Here is a 21,410-nt window from a genome sequence, read left to right on the forward strand (position 1 = left end):
TGAGTGACATCATCGACTCTCTCATTTGGATGTAACTGGCTCGTTCATATAACTATTTTGTTAAAAATAAGCGAAACTTTGAAATGTCATAACTTTCTTATTTTACATCCAATTTTGATGAAATTTTCAGTATTGTGCTTGTCTGATTTTTCTCTATTGATTCAAATCAACATTTTTCTGAGGAGGACTTGACCTTTAACAAAAGTCAGTTTGCGCTCCGAACAATATTCGAGATATTTTGTTCTTGGTCTGCCCGTATATTGACGAAAGAAGTAAAGATGAGGAACACTAAAGCCTAATGACTCATATCTGTCGGCAACCAATTACCTCACCCCCCCCCCCTCCGCCACAACCAGCCCCTTCCCGGAGACGGCGCGAATAAGCATGCACCTACTAAACATTAGCACTATTGTCAGTCAGTTTTTTTTTTATTGCAGCTCACGCGCTCGTAGGACTAAATTTAGTTTACTCAAGTATATTCTCGACCCCCTATACATGGGCGTACAGAAAGGGCTCAGGACTCACGGTCCCCTCTAAAAGCTGTACCTCCAAGAAAGAAGGATGGGGGGGGGGGCACTCAGTATATAATGCATAGTGGGTATGTGTCGCGAAGGGGACCCCCATTTTTTGACACTCAAATTTCCGTTCCAAGGCATAGCATTTTTGTGTTATTGAGAAAAGAACAAAGAAAGCCGCTCCAAAGCATAGCATTTTTCTTCTTATCGAGAAAAAAAGAAGAAAGAAATCCGCTCGAAAACTTCGCATATTTTTCGTTACGCCGTTCCGGTCGCATTGATCTGCTACAATAAGCTGCAATTTTGGTAAAAAGCGGCCGCAGAGCGCTGTCCGACCACCTCTACGCGAGTGCACTCGGCGCCCGCCGGACTCGCTGCATCATGCACGCATGCCCGTTCCATAGGGATACATACGCACCATAAAAGCGGGGGGGGGGGGGGAGGACAGGGGGGACTTGAGGTGGGGGGGGGACGGTTCCCCCAAAATTATTTTTTGATAACCTTTTTTTTTTTTGCTTGTCCATTTTGTTTCGTGCGTCCCCCCCTAAATTCACGTGGACCCCCCTGAAATGTTTGTGGTCCCCCCCCCTAAAATTTAGGTTGATAACCTTTTTTTTGGGAGGGGGAGGGGGCTTGTCAAATTTTACCTGTGTCCATCCCAAAATTTCAGGTGGACCTCCCCTAATTTTTTTTGCTTCCGCCGCCAATGATACGCACTCACACGCTGGCGATCCGTTCCAAGGACCCCCATTTTCACAAACATTTGTAGTTCCAAAAGCCCGTTCCGAGGGCCCTCCTCTTTACAATAAGCCCGCTCCAAGACCCCGTTTTTAGTCTCGATCGCCAGCGGCACACCCCTACCACTTTTTTTGGTCGAGTGCCCCCCCCCCCCCCGCCCCCCGGGGGAGAAAATAAAGACAGAAAAAAGAAAAAGGGTGAGGTATAATAATAATCATGAATATACTTTCAAAAAATTACATTTATGCTCGCCCGCGAGCAGATTTTTTAAATCGTAAAGCCATACACCCCATTGGAACGAAAGATGAAATGAAATCCCCAAAATATAACAATATTCGTGATGTTCTTCGACCCAAGCACGTAGGCAGCTTGACATGTCATTGATTGACTCGTAACCTTTATTATAGCTGGCCTCAAAATAAAAGAAACGGAATAGTAGGCTATATATATTACAAAAAACAGAGCACGCGGTATTGTAGGTGGAGGCTGTAATTTACTGATAGAGGTAGTCTATATAGGACGCACAGTTATTATTTTTCCTTTTTTTTTTCAAGAGTATCATAAATAAAGACATCATACAACACGTGATATGAATCATAATGAGCAAATCAAAAAACGTGATAACAGTTTAGTGAACGGAATTAGAAAAGGAAAAGTTGTGTATAATAAAATGTAACTAAACAGGAAGAAAGAAAGAAAGAAAATAAGAAAGAAAGAAAAAAAAAAAGGAAGGAAGGAAGAAAGAAATACGAATAGCCATTTTCTTTCCCTTTCACAAGCATCCTTACACGCCTCCCGTCCTGCTTGCCTAGCCTTCCATACACTGAGGAAGTAATAAAGAGAGAAATGAAATATATGAGAGAAAGGAAAAAATCTCTCATATACACACACACACACAAACCCAAATCACCGCAATTTGAAAGAAGTGGGGGTAGCCGGGCTGAACATGCATAACGTCATTGTCGTGATGGTCACTGCACGAAGCACGTTTGACCAAGGATTTGACATGTCCGCGGTATCTGATTCTTTGAAAGTGTGCATTACAGGGGCCTGCACGTCCAAGGCATCTTCCGTATTTACACACGCTTTCTACGAAATCGAAGGAAATATAGGAACAGAACAACCCTGATTTCAGTCTGCGCGGTCAACGTGTAGCAAAGCGGGACTTTCCCCGTATTGTTGACAATGTGATCAAGGTCGATCGTACGTTTCAAAGTAAATGTTGTGCACACGGCACGAATCTGGGCGGTGTTGTCTTGCACTGATCGGAAGTTATCGAATCATTTGGTCTCAAGGTGGCGCTCTTCATATTTCCTTCCTTCGATTAACCATACTTCCAAATAAAGCAGACAATTCGGGACTTCTCATCTATTTTATTTTTTTGGAAAAACAAAACAGTACATTCTGGCCAATCCAGGCATTGTTAGGAATCAGAACTTGTATATCAATATTGCGGAAAGCAAAGCGCGAAATATATTTTAAAAAATTGAATTAAACCAATGTCACAATTTACCTTTAATACAGAATTTTGTAGATTTATGTTCCAGGCAAGCTGCGTGCCAATTTTCGGCGCGATTGCGCGATCGATGGCTGAGATCTCAAGGGGGGGCCTGAGAGGCCCCCCCCCCCCGGCCATATGATCTCCCAAAATACGCCGGCCTAGATAGGGTTAAAAGCAAAATTCTCTTATTTATTAATCATTATTGTAGGAACACTCCAACCAATCAGTTTGCTAAAAAATTATGCCATTTTCATTTAGGGAGAACTAACTTTTTTGTGAATATTGTAAAGACTACGGCAAGCCATAAACTAAAAGTCATAATTGATTTCAACTTAATTTCTCAATTTTGTTACATTGTTCTGCTCTCACAAAATAATCTCATTCTTGAGAAAATGAAAGCTTCAACTAACCACAGATGAGAATCCTAATGCTGCTGGAGTAGCCGACTCTGGTACAGTGCTAACGATGTCTGCTTCAACTGGTGATTCCTGGGCCAAGCGTTGACCACACCTCCTCCGTACCGAATATACCATTTGACCTGAATCAAGGGGGCGGGGGGGGGGGTTCAAGCCATGTCATTAAAGCTCATGTTTCAATATCTTTGATCTTTGAAAAAATAGCAATCATGAGTCATGTATATCAAATATTATACAACTCCCAAGAATGTTCTGTAATCTGAATGGTCCAAATCGGATCACACGATATTCAGCAAATTGCACTATTGCATCCAAAACGCACTATCCTGCACTCTGACGTCATACCAAAAGTATTATCCTGCACTCTGACGTCAGAGTGCAGGATAGTGCGAGGTCTGGAATCATCTAAAATTTAGATCAAATATAGCATTCGGGGCAACTCGGTAACATGGGTGATGAGGGGGTTGTATAAAACAAACAATGCACGCATTCTTGTGCATTGAGAACCTAAATAATGAACTCTGTGCTCGACTCGCCAAATGGATATACCGCACTCGGTCCTGCGGACCTTGGAGCGGTATATCCATTGGCTCTTCTCGCATATCGTTCATTAATTGGCCCTGCATGCGTGCGCTTGCGTGCATTATTTGTATAATATTGTTTAACTTAAATACAATATACACAAAAACAAAAATTCCCACCAATTCCATGTCATTTGGATGTATACAACTATGCAACGTTCATATAAAAACATTGCATGCTATTACACAGGCTTAGCACAGCTAACCTGATCAGTCGTTTGATCATTTATGGAATTCCTTTCTACCAGGTACCTATTTACTACACCAGGGTGGAGAGTGGTAAATGTAGATAAATGCCTTGCCAAAGGACATGAGTGGTGCGTTGGGATTCCAGCCACAGACCTTATGGTTCAAAGTCTGGAGGCATATCCACTAAGCCACAACAGCTATACGTGCATATAATAAAAGGAGATGCATATCTCTTGAAGGATTCCCATCAGATTAGCACCATACATAGCATTTTTTAATAAAACTGGCATTTGATACTTACATGTACATATCCTACAAAAATATGACTTCTGACTAGTTGAATGTGTTTGTTTTGTACAACTTGAAAGAATATGACATATGTAAGATAACAGTTTTTAATTGCTGTAGAACAGAGCATATATGTACGCATTAAAATAACAATTTATGAGGTGCAATAAAAAACACGTTTTTTGCTCGAGTAACCTTTGTCAAACGTGTTTTCAGATGGATATAGAATGGGAACACAATACCTTCAAGAATGGTGTCAGGTCTCGAGAAGTAGACATATTCAAAGATACAGAAAGCCTGTGGATCTTCAGCAGGACGTGGTACAACTGCCAAAGATTTGATACCAGTCTTTGTGATCTCAACGATCTCCCCTGGAAGGACCTCGCGGTAATACTGAGCACCGATAGATTGGAAGGAACAGGATTCTGAGGAGACTACCCAGCCTTCAACAGTATCATCCTTTGGACAGTCAACTGAAAAATATGAAGAGGGATATTTCAGAATCAAAATTTGATCAGTTTGGCATTGTTGGCTTACAATTAGAGTAATAATTGTCCCACAGAAAGTCTGCATACTTAACCCTAAACATACATGAACAAAAATTCACCCTTTTCCTTAGTAATACACATACATGTATGCATATTACCAAAAGAACAACCAGACCCCCATCATGAAATTTGTTTCAGTATTATGACCAAGCCCTGTAGAATATCCTTCAAAACACCTGCAAATCACTCTATCGAGATCTGTCTCTCTCAATGTACATGTTTTTCTCTTCTCTCCCTCAACCTCACATATCTTGTTTTGTGTTTCTGTGTAAAACCTCCTCTTTATTCTTAGAATCATCAACACTACTTGGAGATAAAATTAACATACATTGATCTAAAAACTAAATTTTACAAAAGGGAGAAAAAAAAGATACCACATGTAAATGTACACCAGTGACATTATTTTGAATAATAACCAGTCATGGCAACAAAACAAAAAGTAGCCAGGAATGAATTTTCAGTAAGATATCCCTACAGAAAGAGGAGATCATCAGCTTTAAAATGGTATATAACTCACTATTATTGGATGATTCTAACCTTCATTACAAAGAGGAAAATGTTCACTACTTTCGAACTTTACTTTTAAGAAAAGAGGGATTAGAGTTGACAAGTCATTGGAAGCACAATTAACCTCACACTATTGTGCAAGGTAACAAAAAGGGGATACGAATTTATTTAAATTTTCCTAGAAGGGGTCGTCAAAGTAGCTCCAGTTGTCACACCAATTAGGCACATCCTGTTCATGATACAAAGAAGTGTTCATACAAGAGCTAATCCAGTTTTCAATTTATTGGAGTTCAAGGTAGGGGGAATACATGTAATTATGATCAGGAAGATGAACAAATTGCAACATAATCCCAAAAGGACAAATTATGGGTCCAATAAAAACTGTCAAAACAGCCTTTTGGGATTGTTTGGTACATCAATTTCTTTACAGAGCAAAGAAAATAGTGTACTCTTTTTAATAGGAAATACTATAAAAAAAAGTAATTTGACCATGCTGACCAAAACCACTCTTGATGTTGTCCTCTTACTGGAAATCACATGTCTGACCTCTTGTGGGTTTTCCCTGGCCTTGTCATGCATACAATCAAACCTGTCTATAAAGACTACATATGGGAGACAATAAAGCTGTAGTCCTTATGATCAGATGGTCTTTATTAACTGACTCCTATGATAAAGAAAATTATAAACAGGAAATCAAAATTGTGATCTTTATAGACAGGTGTCTGCTGAGCAGAACTCACCGATATGGCCTGCTCGGACAAGCCTGCCGATACAGAGGGGTCTGTTGCCGTAAGGATCCCTGACAGCGTAGATAGAGCTACCATGGAGGATAAGAAGTGAATAAGCCATGAGAGCCTCATTCATCAGCTGTCGTATTCTACCAAGCCAGTTAGGGCCTTCTGGTTCCCCTTCAGGTGGGGCATGGGTCAACATCTGCGTGATGACTTCAGAATCAGATCCGGTGGACAGGCCTACACCATGCTTTAATACCTATTTGTTAGAGAATTATAGACAAATATTATTTGCATTGAGCTTTGTTTCTAGATAGGTTTAGACCTTCAATCAATTATGGGCACACATTTACATTGCATTGAATAGGACTATTAGATGAACTTTCATTTCTCATTTCAGCTTGTTAAAATCTGGCTTGTTTTTCCATAAGAAGCAACATTATCCAAAGCTAACATGAAAAATTATGCTGTATAATAAAAATGTGTGATGAGAAGAAATTATTTAGAAATGAAAATGTATTTTGATTACACCTCAATAAAATGTGTTTGATGTGATACAGAGTAGGTACATATATTATCAATGTAACACATCAGTTACAGCATAGTGCTCTGTTAACTAGCACCTTAAAAATCCCAAACAGATTGATAACTTAATTCAGACCAATCAGTCCAAACATGTAACTTTTCTAAGTTTAAATCTACCTGAACTCAAGCTCCACCACCAATTCAGTCAGCAGAGGTGTATTTTACCTTCATTCTAAGCTGAGCAGCATTCACCAGCTCTCCATTATGTGCCACAGCAATTCGTCCATGGATCGTCTCCACATCAAACGGCTGACAGTTCAAGAGCTCCGATGCTCCAGCTGTGGAATAGCGATTATGACCAATCCCAAGATCCCCCTGCAACTTGGCTAAGATCTCATCTGTAAAGATAGCGGTCACCATACCCATACCTTTGTGCTTGTGATATTTCTTGGATGACCCTTGACTTGTGATGATACCGGCACTCTCTTGACCCCTGAAGTTAAAAACATTTTTAAAATTTCATGAAGTGATTCACTACTGTTGCAGTGCAGTATACATGAGCATGATCCTTAATATAATAGCATTGCAAAAATAATTTTTCAAAAATGATGATGGTCACATCCAGTAAGAAATGTATTTCAGGGAGTTTCTGCTCTTTCTGGGTCTTAGCATGGTCTTAGGGTGTGTTCATGCGTCCACTTTTTGGGCCAGAATCAGCGTTTTCATACGTGATTATTCCAAAACACGGTTGCGTCCTTGCTAACTTTCATTTAAACAACGTTTCAGAACGCCGATCGTAAACTTACAAAAAGGTACGTTTCAAAACGTTGTTTGACCAGAATCAGGATTTCTGGGGAGTATAAACAGAACCACAATCGTAAACATGTTTAAATGACATCATTTGGTACATGCTTCCCGTGAGATGAAAATCCGCGGGCAATTACAGTCGCATGGTTCTAACATGGATTTACCTCCACGGAATTACCTCTCATCTCCTTGGTTCTAATCATGACCAATTGCACGTGTGATTATTACTATTACTACTCATTCAATTTGTCATCACGATGTATATTCAGGGATTTACAACAACAAACAAGTGGAACGTCTCTGGCAGTCTCGCCTGCATTACGCAATTTAATATAGCAGCAGTGCTAACTTTGAAAACTACTATAAAATAATCATTCACAAAAACATCATTCATATAATGACATAATACCACGTTCATTGACCATAAATGACATTTGAACGGAGTCTTAAGACTGTCAACTACACCCATGTCCACATTTCATTCACTCTATCCATAAACTTTCAAAGTTATGATGGCACTTCAACAATTACCCCAACATGGCCTAAGTTTATTGACCTTAACTGACCTTTGACTTGGTTTAATGACCTGAAACTCACAGGGGATGTTCAGTGATGCTTGATTACTCTTATATCCCAAGTTTTATGAACTAGATCCATAAACTTTCAGAGTTAGGATGGTAATTCAACAAATACCCCCAACCTGGCCAAAGTTCATTGACCTTTAATGACCTTTGACCATGGTCATGTGACCTGAAACTCGTACAGGATGTTCAGTGATACTTGATTACTCTTTTGTCCTTTATGAACTAGATCCGTAACCTTTCAGAGTTAGGATGGTAATTTAACAAATACCCCCAACACGGCCAAAGTTCATTGACCTTAAATGACCATTGACCATGGTCATGTGACCTGAAACTCGCACAGGATATTCAGTGGTACTTGATTAAGCTAATGTCCAAGTTTCATAAACTAGATCCATAAATTTTCAAAGTTATGATGGTAATTCAACAAATACCCCCAACTTGGCCAAAGTTCATTGACCCTAAATGACCTTTGACCTTGGTCATGTGACCTGAAACTCAAGCAGGATGTTCACTAATACTTGATTAACCTTATGTCCAAGTTTCATGGACTAGATCCATATATTTTCAAAGTTATGATAGTAATTCAACAAATACCCCCAACTTGACCAAAGTTCATTGACCCTAAATGACCTTTGACCTTGGTCACGTGACCTGAAACTCGAGCAGGATGTTCACTAATACTTGATTAATCTTATGCCGAAGTTTCATGAACTAGGTCCACATACTTTCTAAGTTATGATGTCATTTAAAAAACTTAACCTTCGGTTAAGATTTTGAAAATAATTTTCCCAACATGGTCTAAGTTCATTGACCCTAAATGACCTTTGACCTTGGTCATGTGACCTGAAACTCACAGGGGATGTTCAGTGATGCTTGATTACTCTTATATCCCAAGTTTTATGAACTAGATCCATAAACTTTCAGAGTTAGGATGGTAATTCAACAAATACCCCCAACCTGGCCAAAGTTCATTGACCTTTAATGACCTTTGACCATGGTCATGTGACCTGAAACTCGTACAGGATGTTCAGTGATACTTGATTACTCTTTTGTCCTTTATGAACTAGATCCGTAACCTTTCAGAGTTAGGATGGTAATTTAACAAATACCCCCAACACGGCCAAAGTTCATTGACCTTAAATGACCATTGACCATGGTCATGTGACCTGAAACTCGCACAGGATATTCAGTGGTACTTGATTAAGCTAATGTCCAAGTTTCATAAACTAGATCCATAAATTTTCAAAGTTATGATGGTAATTCAACAAATACCCCCAACTTGGCCAAAGTTCATTGACCCTAAATGACCTTTGACCTTGGTCATGTGACCTGAAACTCAAGCAGGATGTTCACTAATACTTGATTAACCTTATGTCCAAGTTTCATGGACTAGATCCATATATTTTCAAAGTTATGATAGTAATTCAACAAATACCCCCAACTTGACCAAAGTTCATTGACCCTAAATGACCTTTGACCTTGGTCACGTGACCTGAAACTCGAGCAGGATGTTCACTAATACTTGATTAATCTTATGCCCAAGTTTCATGAACTAGGTCCACATACTTTCTAAGTTATGATGTCATTTAAAAAACTTAACCTTCGGTTAAGATTTTGAAAATAATTTTCCCAACATGGTCTAAGTTCATTGACCCTAAATGACCTTTGACCTTGGTCATGTGACCTGAAACTCAGGCAGGATGTTCAGTAATACTTGATTAACCTTATGTATAAGTTTCATGAACTAGGTCCATATACTTTCTAAGTTATGATGTCATTTCAAAAACTTAACCTTAGGTTAAGATTTGATGTTGACGCCGCCGCCGCCGTCGGAAAAGCGGCGCCTATAGTCTCGCTCTGCTATGCAGGCCAGACAAAAACAGGAACATGAAAGAGGAGACATCGCTGAGCCAGAAGCCCCAGTAGCATGAACAAATAGATGTCTTATTATTTTCTTACGTATCCTTAAATATTCTTTATTTTGTCTTATTATTATCCTCACCATGATGGAAATTCTATGGGTATATCAAGTATTAAACTCCATGCAATTACTAAAAGATTGGAAAATGATTGAAGTTTAAATAATAGTCGACCCTAACAACACTCAGAAGAAAAAAAACTTTCGAAAAATGGCACGCCCAATTTGACCTCGCTTTTCTGCTCAACGAAAATTATGACGCAAAGCCAGCTGCAAATCGCGCTTTTCGCCTCTGAAAGAAAAACCGAAGCATAAACAGTACTCCCAGAACCACGTTTGAGATCGGCTGTCTGAAACAACGTTTGAAAATGCTGATTCTGTTTCTGCAATGGAAGCATAAACACACCCCAAGAGTTGTATTATCACTTGACAAAAGACAGAACCTTATTTAGCATTCTTTTTCTAAATTGAATCTCCAAACTTTCCCAAAAGTATCAATTAAAATCACATGAAAGTGTGCATTTTACAACACTGTATTTTCTTTATTTCATCCTCCCATAAAAATGTCATGAAATCAACAATTTATCTATGACTAATTTGTGTAACCATTTTGTTAAATAATATTCCTAAATTGCAAGTTGTATGTTTATGCCTGTACATGTACATGTATATTCTGTTGTATTCTGTTGTAAATTTAATGTAATTCAGCTTTAATATTATATGAGTTCACTGTGCTCAAGTGCTCCTTTGTAAACTACAGTATGATTGAGTCCATGGGGCCTGTTTTAAAAAGATGTGCACAAAGTTATGCATGTTTTTTTTTTATTGATGACTGCTTTAGATATGGACCCCATCTGAAATAAAGATTGAATAAATTAATGAATACTAGTAAATTATGAATATTACATAAATGAAATGAAATCTAAAAATTGAAAAGTATTGCTACAATACCATTCAAAAATATTGTTTGTTTTGAAAATAACATGTTTGAAACTGAAAATGTTTTTCTATGACAAAATTGTAAAATCATATCATGTGTAACTTGAAGAACAGTTTAATTAATAGAACTCCCACCAGCTTAGAAGTTACTTTTGAGCCAAACCTACATGTAACAATCAATTGACAATGACAGGATTAAACAGCTTTCAGCTAATACTTTGACACTTATAGAACCATCAAGTCATGCAGGGACGAATCTTCTTTCAAAGCATGATTATAGTCTAATGCACAACTATGGTCTAGTGCACCAGGAGTTTGCATTGGTTTGCATTAATATTGTGTTTCAACTCCAAGATCCTGGAGCTCCAATCCTACCCTACATTATAAGTCTGACATGTTGATGTCAACAAACAGACAATTACAGGTTATACTTTTATGTCCTCCATATTCCAGTGGTGTTCTAGAAGTTATCTTAATGTTGGTTTGTGGAAAAAGTCACAGGGATTCAATGAATGCTTCCAAAATTTAAAATTCCCAATTCCTGGGGAGAACTCTTTCCAGCCAAAATAAAGGTACCAGTTGTGTATTATTATATAAACATATTTGTACATGGGATGTGGGTATCATACAAAGAGCAACTGAAGTGTAGATGCAACAGGATTTCCCTTAATGCGAATTCTTTAGGGAGCTGCATGCAGAAATGGCTGGATGGTTGCGGATGGATAACATGTGATCATTTGATTCATATTGCTAAAACATCACAAGACACCATATTTTCATGGAATTTAGACAACATAAGTCATTTTTTGTACCAATTATCTTTTAGCTAAAAGATATCCATCATAACCTTTAATATACAAGGTAAACTTAACCCACTTCTGTGAAATTATACAACTTTACCACCAAGTGGTTATTAGTGCATGTGTACAAGTTAACCCAAACCCACCATAGGAATTTAATACCTTACTTTATATTCAATCTCACGGTTCTCACCTGTGTTGAAGCCCAGTCAAACCCAGGGTAATGAGCTGAGGTATATCCAGTTGTGTTGGCCATTCTCCTGCAGCAACGCAACCAAACACACCACAAGCCTCATGAAGACCTCCATCTTCAGGAGTCCAATCATCAGCTCTCGGTGGCATGGAAGATGTTGCCATAGTTACATAAACGATATTTGTGTCAGGATCCTTCAAGGCCAAGAAATAAATGAAATAGACATTAACAATTGCACATTATCTGCCACATGTATGGTAGTGGATCGTATTACAAATGAATTCAATCATATCAAACACATCATTCTCATGAATTGAAATTCACCAAACTTTCACCATAAATACACAATTACCTACAAAATATAAATATGTAAAAATCCCTTTTTATAAATACGTTCGAGCACATTTTAAAAATTGAATTAAATAAATAAGATGTAGATGAATAAATTTAGTATATTGTGAAGATTATGGCGTGTTTCATTCTCTCACATTCGTGTGATGAATGAAAACGTCAAAATTCATTATGAAATGACATGCGTTGGCCGTTGTGCAAGGTGAGTATCGCATGCTTGTGTGAGTGTATGTGGGCAGAGATTTGTTTATTTAATTTAATTCACCAGAGATTCCTTAGAAACTTTGTGTTAATAAAATGCTAAATAAAAAAATCAGTTTGCATTTCGTGACTTACCGGTCAAAGTGATCATTGAATACTGATGACAACAATCAACGCAGCCTGGCAGGGACAGTGCAGTGATCAAAATCAAATAGGTAATGACACACAATGTAATGCGTTGGACTGAAGTCTGAACTGAGTCTGAGATAAATGGCAAAATCCAGATACCGGTACCTGTACTGGACTTCTTCCGTCAAAACCCAACACCAAATCCGTACATGTTGCCAAACGCAGCTCAGTGGGGGATTTAAATGTCTCAGCTTCAAAAGATACTCGAGGGAGTTCAATCAATACTTATTAACATGTCATGACAATCAATTCATCCATTCGAACTCATCGTCTTTTGTCCGCAGTACAGTCCGCACGCTCGACTAGACTAGACCTATACCGTATACACCACATGCAGAAGACTCGACTCGACTGATCTCTCGGTCCGACAGCTTTTATATAGGGTGTGCAAAGAAAAAGAGTGAACTCAACCGCAGAACAATTATGTTATACGTGCTCGCATGTTAAAATATATGTGTCGGCCCTATGCGTGATGATTTATGCAATATTCCATTCATGTCGTTAAGTGCTCTAAAATCGGAGTTTTTTACTATTCAAATTCGAAATTTTTCTCGCTCGGTCGCTCAACGCTCCTTCGCAAAATAACATCTAAATGCAGAATATTGCGCTGCTCTATGCCCAGCAAAGGGGGTTCAGAAATTTTAGCAGCACTGGCGTAGATCCGTGTTGAGGGGTGGGGGGGGGATGACTGAAATATTTTGGCTTTTTTTTTTGCAATCATGTTTTTAGATATGCAAGGAATTGTAATTGATATGTCCGAAGTGGCGTACCGTGGGTCACGGCATTGTGGGGGCACCAGCAAAATCTTTGAATCACTGAGTGAGCGCGCGAAGCGCGCTCAGTTGCTAGTTATTCTGACCTAATAGAGACATTTTAAGGACAATGTCATTAAACGGATATGTATCTCACTGATCAAATTATGCGAGCGCGAAGCGCGAGCTGAATTTTTTTAATATTCACACCTAAAAAGGGACATTATAATCAAATTTGCGTAATCATGATAGTTACCTGTCTCGCTAAACAATGCGAGCGCGAAGCGCGAGCTGAAATTTTCGTATATTTTGACCCCAAACAGCGAGATTTTAAGGAATATATTTTAGGAATCCATTAAGAGTATGCATATCTCACCATAGTCATGCGAGTGCCAAGCGCTTGCTGATTTTAGTAGAATTACATCTGAACACATGAAACACTTTTTGTAGTCATTGCAATCATGATTATCATACGCATCTCACTAATCAAATATTGCGAGCGTGAGGCGCGAGCAGAAAATTTAGATAAGTTAGATAATTCAGACCTGAAGTGGGGCATTCTAAGGTTTCTTTGTAGGAATTAACTTGGACCATACGTATTTCATTAACCAAATAATGCGAGTGCGAAGCGCGAGCTGAACATTTTTGATATTCAGATCAGAAAAAGGGACATTTTAAGGACTGATTTTAGGAATTCATGAAGAGCAGACATCACCAATCCACTAATTAATGCGAACGTAATCACGGACAGGAAATGTTTTTATATATACAATCACTTTTTGAGTCATGTAAAAGAAGCATAGGCCTATGTCACTACATAAAACAATGATAACTCAAGTGCTAGGAAATATATTTGGTTTATATTGACTTGAAAACGGGATGTTTTAGTACAACAGGATTATCGTTGAACAGACAATGCGAGCACCAGGAACAATGAAGACGTAGGCCCTTATGTTTCATAAAGTTATGATAAAAATGTTTCTTATGTAATGTAACATAACATAATTATAATATAATATAACATTATAATGAATAATACTTTCTTCTTTCCCACTACGTTTCTTTTCCTTTCTCCCTCTTTTATCTTTTTCCCCATTTCCCCGGGGTTTTTTTGTCAGCCGATGGGGTGAGCATGTGCCTCCCATGCCCCCCCCCCCCCCCCCGTAGTTACGCCACTGTATGTCCATATGGCAAATACCCCTCCAATATTATTATTTTTTTACCCCATGATGGTTTAATGGTTTTATTAGAGATTACATTCAATTTTTTTTGACATTCCATCTTAATCCCTTCCCAAAGACCCCAACATTGATGAATTGGAAGAAACGGGGGTTTCTCTTCAATGTTATAATAAGGACATAAGTATTTCGTTTGGAAATGGTGAACTGGCTCTTTATTTGCATTTTATGATTCAATAATATTGTTTTATTTGTTAAGCGGTATTTTAGGAAGAATTTTCACCAATAAAACAATTATCTCTTGTGATTTTTTTTAATTTCTTTCGTAAAAAGTGGGGGGGGGGGATGATTGTACAGGCCATCCCCCCCTCCTCGAAAAGTGGGGGGGGTATATCCCCCCCATCCCCCCGGGATTTACGCCAGTGTCAGACATGAGATACGAGGGTAGGGTGCTTTCAAAGGGAGGGAACAAGCATAGGCTTACCCTATATAACACTGTGGGGGCCCCCACTCAGGCTTTTCCTGCCTTGGAGACCCCCCTAAATCCGGGACACTGCTCAATATACCCCCTAACTATCTCAAGTGAACTCTCATTCCAACCCTTAACTATCGATCAGGACAGACAACCTCCCCCCCCCCCCCCCCCCTTCATCTCAGGTAAGCTGTCATTACATTAGAGGTTCCCTGATGGAGGATCGACATAGCAAAACCATGACTTTTCATAGTCTGATGCACAGGTTTTTATTGTTTGTCCTCCAATATGGCTGCTTATGGGAACCATAGGCGGCGGAAGCGGGGGGATGGGGACTTTTTTTTTTTTTTTTTTTTTTTTGCTTGTCAATTTTTTTTTGCTGCGTCCCCCCTAAAATTTTAGGTTGATAACATTTTTTTTTTTTTTTTGCTTGTCAACTAAATTTTGTGGTCCCCCCTAAAATTTTTCGCTTCCGCCGCCAATGGTGGGAACCCTCTATAGCTTAGGAAAGATTTTTTGACGTTCAAAATGCTCAAAATCGTCGCAACTTTGACACTTTTAGCAGGATCCGCGACTTACGTCTCGCTTGGACCAGTGACTGGAAAATTCGACAAGCAAAAAAAAAAGGTTATCACCCCAAATGTATAAGTCATCTCGTCCAAAATACATGTTTTATTTCGTTGTTGAATGATGTAGGCCTATGCCTATTTCTTAAATCCATCTTAAAAGACAAAAAATAATAGGGGGACATTAATTTTGATATTGTGTCCCCCGACTATTTTGAGTAGAGGAACGCGTCCCCCTGTCCCCCCTGGGATTACCGGCCGTGCATATTATTATGTTTTTTTTAGAAAATGACTCTATCGCTACATACGGTACTCCCTGATTGAGGCTATGATTTAAAACAAAGAGTTAAGAGTCAAGAATCGAGTGTCGATACATCTTCGGATGGCGAGAAGGGGTATAGAGACAATGTCCAAAATTTTTGGTGCGCTCTGCACCAAATTATAAAGGGGCCGCGGAAGCGGGGGGGGGGGGCTGGGCTTCAGCCTCCCATTTTTTTTTCCAAAACCGTGTACAAAAACGTAAAAACTACCATATGATTGTGATTATTTGCATTTTCAGATGTTTTTTAACACATTTTTGCAATTTATTCATAAATTTTCATCTTGTCAATATTATTGGGCAGAGCAAATCGATATGTTTGCCGCATGCCCAATATTTAACGATGTTGCAAATGTACATTTTTTAGAAGATTGACCGTTGCAGATGTACATTTTGGAGGATTGACCAGCGTTTTTTTATTCACATTCATTGGTTTTGTTGCTGGATTAGGCCAATCCGATTTCTTAAAAAAAAAAAAAAAAATCCATGCATCTATAGCTACTCCTATGAATTTCTTTAATATGCTGCCTGTCTGGACAAACCAGGGTCTTATACATCAGCAGCCAATCATTTTCAAGTTATTAATAATCATGTTCATTGTACACCATTGTATTAATTCCATCGCATTTTGATTATCATATACATTATTGAATTGATCTCCTCCCTATTTACTTACTTATGGACCGTAATGGACGATAATGAACGAAGTCGTGAAGACGTGTGATCAGCTCCAAATTCTTTCTCCTCTTGAGGTTGACTGGATCATGTCCTGGTGGGTCAGTGTCAAACTTGAACTTCACTGGTTCACAGCATCTCCAATACTAATTTGTCCATTCCATTATCGAAGTTGCAGACATGCACTGGATGCATTTACTAATTCATTACTGAGACTTTTCCAAGGTTTTTCAATTCTTATAAAATATTACTTACGTTTCTCAGTGACTGATCTTTGGAAAAATAGGTTTTTTTTATCATGACCTCTGAAGTGCCCTAGCTGGGAACGATTTTTTGACTGGAGGTGCTGATGTAAATTTGAAAAGCAAAAAAAAAAAAACTTAAAAAAAGTTCAAAAATGAAGGTCAATTTAACAAGCAAGAAAAGAAAATGGCGGGGTTCATTCCAAAAGGAAGGTCATTGTTTCGTCCCCAAAAGGTCCTCTGTACAAAATTAAGGTCATTATTTTGGTTACATTTCTTCCTTTTTTCACACCTTTCAGAATTCAGGTAATAATATGCTGTAACGCGCTTTGAGCCATTCTGGGAAAAGCGCTCTATAAAAATTGGCTATTATTATTATTATTATTATTATAATTCCTGGGGGGGGGGGCTGCCTATGCAAAATAATACACGCAGCACCCCCGCTTCCCAGGGCCATGGACCTCTGGTAGGTGCATGCACCTGGCCCAGATCTGGCAATATAGGCCTACCCCATGGTCATATCTATGAAATAATTTTTCAATCATAAATTATCCCCTCGCGCACGGCAGTATGTAAAATAGGGAATTTAAGTTGAATCAATCTTTGTTCGAATGGAAGTTTTTCAACCTCAGGTACAAATTAGGACTCCATACGGCATTTGCATTTATAGGCATACCTTGTGTAGATCGGGGGGGGGGGGGGGGGCTGGGGGGGGGGGGGGCTTCAGCCCCCCACTTTTTTCCAAAACCATGTACAAATGAAACGTAAAAATTACCATTATGATTGTGATTTTATGCATGGTCAGCCCCCCCCACTTTTGGCTCAGCCCCCCCCCCCCCACTTTGAAAACCGTTCCGCGGCCCCTGTTGTATATAGTTTCATCAGCGGCGCATGCAAAAAAAAAAATGTCCAAAGTGATGTCGTCTTTAATAGGCGTTCATTCATAGTGAGAATAATTATTCCATCAATATAAAACGACATTGATCATGACATTGCTCTATCATATAGCCCCGGGTTCGGATTACCTTTATGATAAGACCTGTTTGAAGTGCACTACATAATCCAGGTCTGATGGGCTGTGTCAGTGAATAAGTAGCCGACTTAAAAGTGATGTAATGTTTTGCCTCCAATATAGGGGACACGACCGAGATCCCTCTTTTTATAATTTCCTTTATGTTTTTTTTTCGATTGTATATCATCTTCTTTCACTTTCTCTCCATCCCCTTCCATTTCTTCTCTGTTTCTTGAGCTTTCCCCAATTCCTAGTCTTTGCCTCCCTCTTTCCTCTCTTTCCCACTTCTTTTCTTTTTTCTTTGCCGTTTCACTCTTTTTCTCTCTTTCATTTTCCTTTTCTTCCCTCTTCCATTTGATTTCCTTTCATTTTTTTTAATACTTTTCCCGACCCTTCTTTTCTTTCCCCTATCCCCTTAATCATCCTCTTTTTTTTCTCTCTCTTTCCTAGCTTCATGGCATTTCTTCCTCACTTTCCCTTCATTTCATTTTCTTTTTCTCTCAGTCTTTATCTTTCTATTCATTCCTTCTCCATTTCATTTCCTTTTTTCTCTCTCTATTCACCCTTGCTTATCACCTCCCCTTTCCCTTTCCTTCTAAATTATCTTTGTCCTTCCTTTTCTTCGATCCCCGTCTTCCTTTTTTCCGCCCCCTCTCTCCCCCTCCCCTCCCTCTTCCTTTCTAATCTCTCTCCCTTTCCCTCTTTTCCCTTAAATATGTGTATTCTTTTTTTTTGTCGGCACTCCCCTCTTCCTTTTCTTTCTCTCCTCCCCCCTGTTCCCTTCCCGGCCCCTTCTATATCTTTCTATTTTTTTTAATCATTATTATATATTTTTTTTTTGGGGGGGGGAGGGGGGGGGCAAGGCGTGAAGTACGTTCAGGCTCGCAGGAGGTAGCAAAATTATGAGGGGCACAAATTTTTGACAGTGTAAGATTCTCGGCGAGGGAAATGAAGCGACCAAGCGGGTGGAGGATGTGGGGGGACCCCCCTCTCCCTTATAACAGTATAGGCCTATAATGGTAGAAAAAATCTTATAAGATAGCATCTTTTGTAAGAGTAATTTTTATCATTCCTTTTTTCACTAATGATATCGAACTCTATAGCTATAGCTGCCATTTCTATCTCTGTCATTTTTGCCTCTGCTCGTTTTGGCACTACTCTTTCTTATTCAGGTAATTTTTTAGAATGTCAATTAATAATCTTTGTATATCAGCACAAGAAATTCGAATAGGCCTTTCACTTTTTTTTAAAAACACATTATATGGTAACAAACCCCCTTCTCAATTATCGTTTTATTTTGAGGAAATTTTCAGGTTAGTGGGTCTATATTGCGCAGTTACACATGATAAATCTGACTAACATAAGATGATAATTGACAAGGGGATATTTCCACAAATAAGGGTCTTATTTGAGGGTCTAATTAACAATAAAATATTTGAAAATATACATTCAATATTTGACCCCGCCCCCCAAAAAAAATTGAGTTTACTTTATAATTGCCCATAGGCCAGTGGTGGATCCAGGGACCAAGTTTGACCTTGTCCCTATATATATCCCCCATAAATTTTTTTTGGGGGGTCAAAATGTAGGGCCTTTATGGGGGAAACTGCCCGTTATTGCACATTATTCAAATCATGGATTTCATGGCTGGTCATGTGCATGGCCCGTCAGCGGCAGCGCAGATCGAGGGTTTTCCTTTTTTTTTGGGGGGGGGGGGGGGGTGCAACAATTGTCCCCATGCGATCCTCTGCGCTGACGCCAGTGGTAATGAGCACCCTCTTTAGCGTTTAATGGTAAGCCGAGCTATGTACAATATGCCATGCAGTATGATTTATCAAGTTCACAAAAACTAATATTAGACCACACTTAATTCTGAATTCCTATTTTTTTTTATGTGTGTGTGTGTGTGTATTTGAGTTTTGTCAGACGTTTATCACTCAGATATGATTGTTTACGTTTGGGACCGACCTTTAACGTCACCATCCGAAAGACGAGACCAGGGCTCGAACCTCGAACCTCTGCATCAATTTGTATCTCCCCCACATAGCTTGGATTACAGGCGCATGCCACAACGCCCAGTTTGATTTGACAATAGAGATATACATCTCTATGGATTTGACACACATTATTTTCTAGTCTAAGATCCAGGCACCCTTCCATTTTTCTCGATCTCGTGGACTGAGCTGGATGGCATCCATCGTTAATTTTCTAACGTTATAATTCGGTAAAAGAAATTTCATATTAATTTATTAATATCGTTAGATATAGACCCGTATTTATTTTGATAATGTTTAATATATTTTGATATTTGTTCCGTAGTGGTATTGTTAATTCTGGTTTCGAAAGAGAGATTGCCGCGCGAACTCTAGAGTCTAACGTTAGTGCAACACTGCAAGTGTGTCCCATGTGCTGCTTTTCGTGTATGGTGATGTCAGAGCTCCGCCCCCGCGATCAGGGCCGGGCGGCCGGGGTAAGGCGGCGGAGGAGCTCAAGCAAGATCCCAAATGATTCACCGAGTTATTTTTTACTTAGATATAAGAGCAATCAGGTATCAGCAAACGTCCTGTGCAAGTTTCAGGTCACATGACTAAGGTCAAGACAAAAAAAAGGTCATATTTAAGGTCAACGAACTTTAGCCACGTTGCGTTGAATTGATGTTGGACACTTATTCACTGCAAGTGCAAGTGCAACTGCAAGTGCAACTGCAACCATCCTGCCTGTGGCTGTGGGGAATCTACAGGTGCAGGTAGGACTATGGTTACCTCGGGCGATGTTCGTGCAGGCTCCACTCCACTTCACTACCGCTCCACCTACCCGAACATCAGGACCGTGAACCATTTTGGATATACCGAGTCACAAAGGTGGGATGGCAATCGTGATAATCGTAAAAATTAAACAAAACAAATATAACGAAAAAGATGATTGACTTAATATCTTACTCTACACCCGTATTTCACTCCGTTTCCATCCTCCGGTTATCCTCAAAATTGGTGATTTTGGGCCAGTATCAAATTCCTCACACGTATCATTCACGGCCGATTTCAAAACATTGTATGCAACGAACGTAGAGGGCAGCAACACATATCAGTGTTGCTAAATTAGGAACTTCCTAAGGTCCACTCGATACGATTTGTCCCAAAGAAAAGGAGAAAATAAGCCAAACATTGACACCCTTATTTTGCCACACATGGAGATATAACGAGTGATGTTGGAGGAGGCCGGAGGTGCAGGGCATAAGCCATAAATTAATCGACGGCCAGGCCGTCAAAGCCCCTATAACTGGCTGGATGCCCTTACAAAAAATGATCAATTCACAGCCAAAACAGCCGTGCCCTTTTTTCTAACTGGCTGATGTGCCCTTTTTTCAAAACTGGTCATGCCCTTTCTCAGTGACAGTGTAAGATTACAGTTTACAAAGTTCTCCCATATTTCACAAGCAAAAATACAGAAGAGAGAGAGAAAAAACCCGGGGGGGGGGGGCACTCAACCAAAAAAGTAGTGGATATGTGCCGCGGGCGAGACCAAAAAACGGGGGCCTTGGAGCGGGCTTATTGTAAAAAGGAGGGTCCTCGGAACAGGCTTCGGAACTACAAATGTTTGTGAAAACGGGGGTCCTCGGAACGGGTCCCTGCGTGTGAGTGCGTATGCATCCCTATGAAAAGTGCATGCAGCT

At 39.4% G+C, this 21,410-nt stretch overlaps 1 protein-coding gene across 1 annotated transcript; it reads right to left on the reverse strand.

The window, feature by feature from the left end:
* Window positions 1–1,029: 1,029 nt before the first annotated feature.
* Window positions 1,030–12,901, reverse strand: LOC129261006 (amidophosphoribosyltransferase-like). The gene is made up of 6 exons (XM_064114412.1): window positions 12,468–12,901; window positions 11,781–11,974; window positions 6,765–7,032; window positions 6,024–6,273; window positions 4,471–4,701; window positions 1,030–3,292 (listed from the first exon to the last, which is right to left on the reverse strand). The coding sequence occupies exons 2-6, from the start codon at window positions 11,942–11,944 to the stop codon at window positions 3,156–3,158; spliced, it is 1,050 nt and encodes a 349-aa protein (XP_063970482.1). The 5' UTR covers window positions 11,945–11,974; window positions 12,468–12,901; the 3' UTR covers window positions 1,030–3,155.
* Between the last annotated feature and the right edge of the window lie 8,509 nt (window positions 12,902–21,410).

Source organism: Lytechinus pictus, unplaced genomic scaffold, assembly GCF_037042905.1.
Source record: "Lytechinus pictus isolate F3 Inbred unplaced genomic scaffold, Lp3.0 scaffold_19, whole genome shotgun sequence".
Taxonomy (NCBI): Eukaryota; Metazoa; Echinodermata; class Echinoidea; order Temnopleuroida; family Toxopneustidae; genus Lytechinus; species Lytechinus pictus.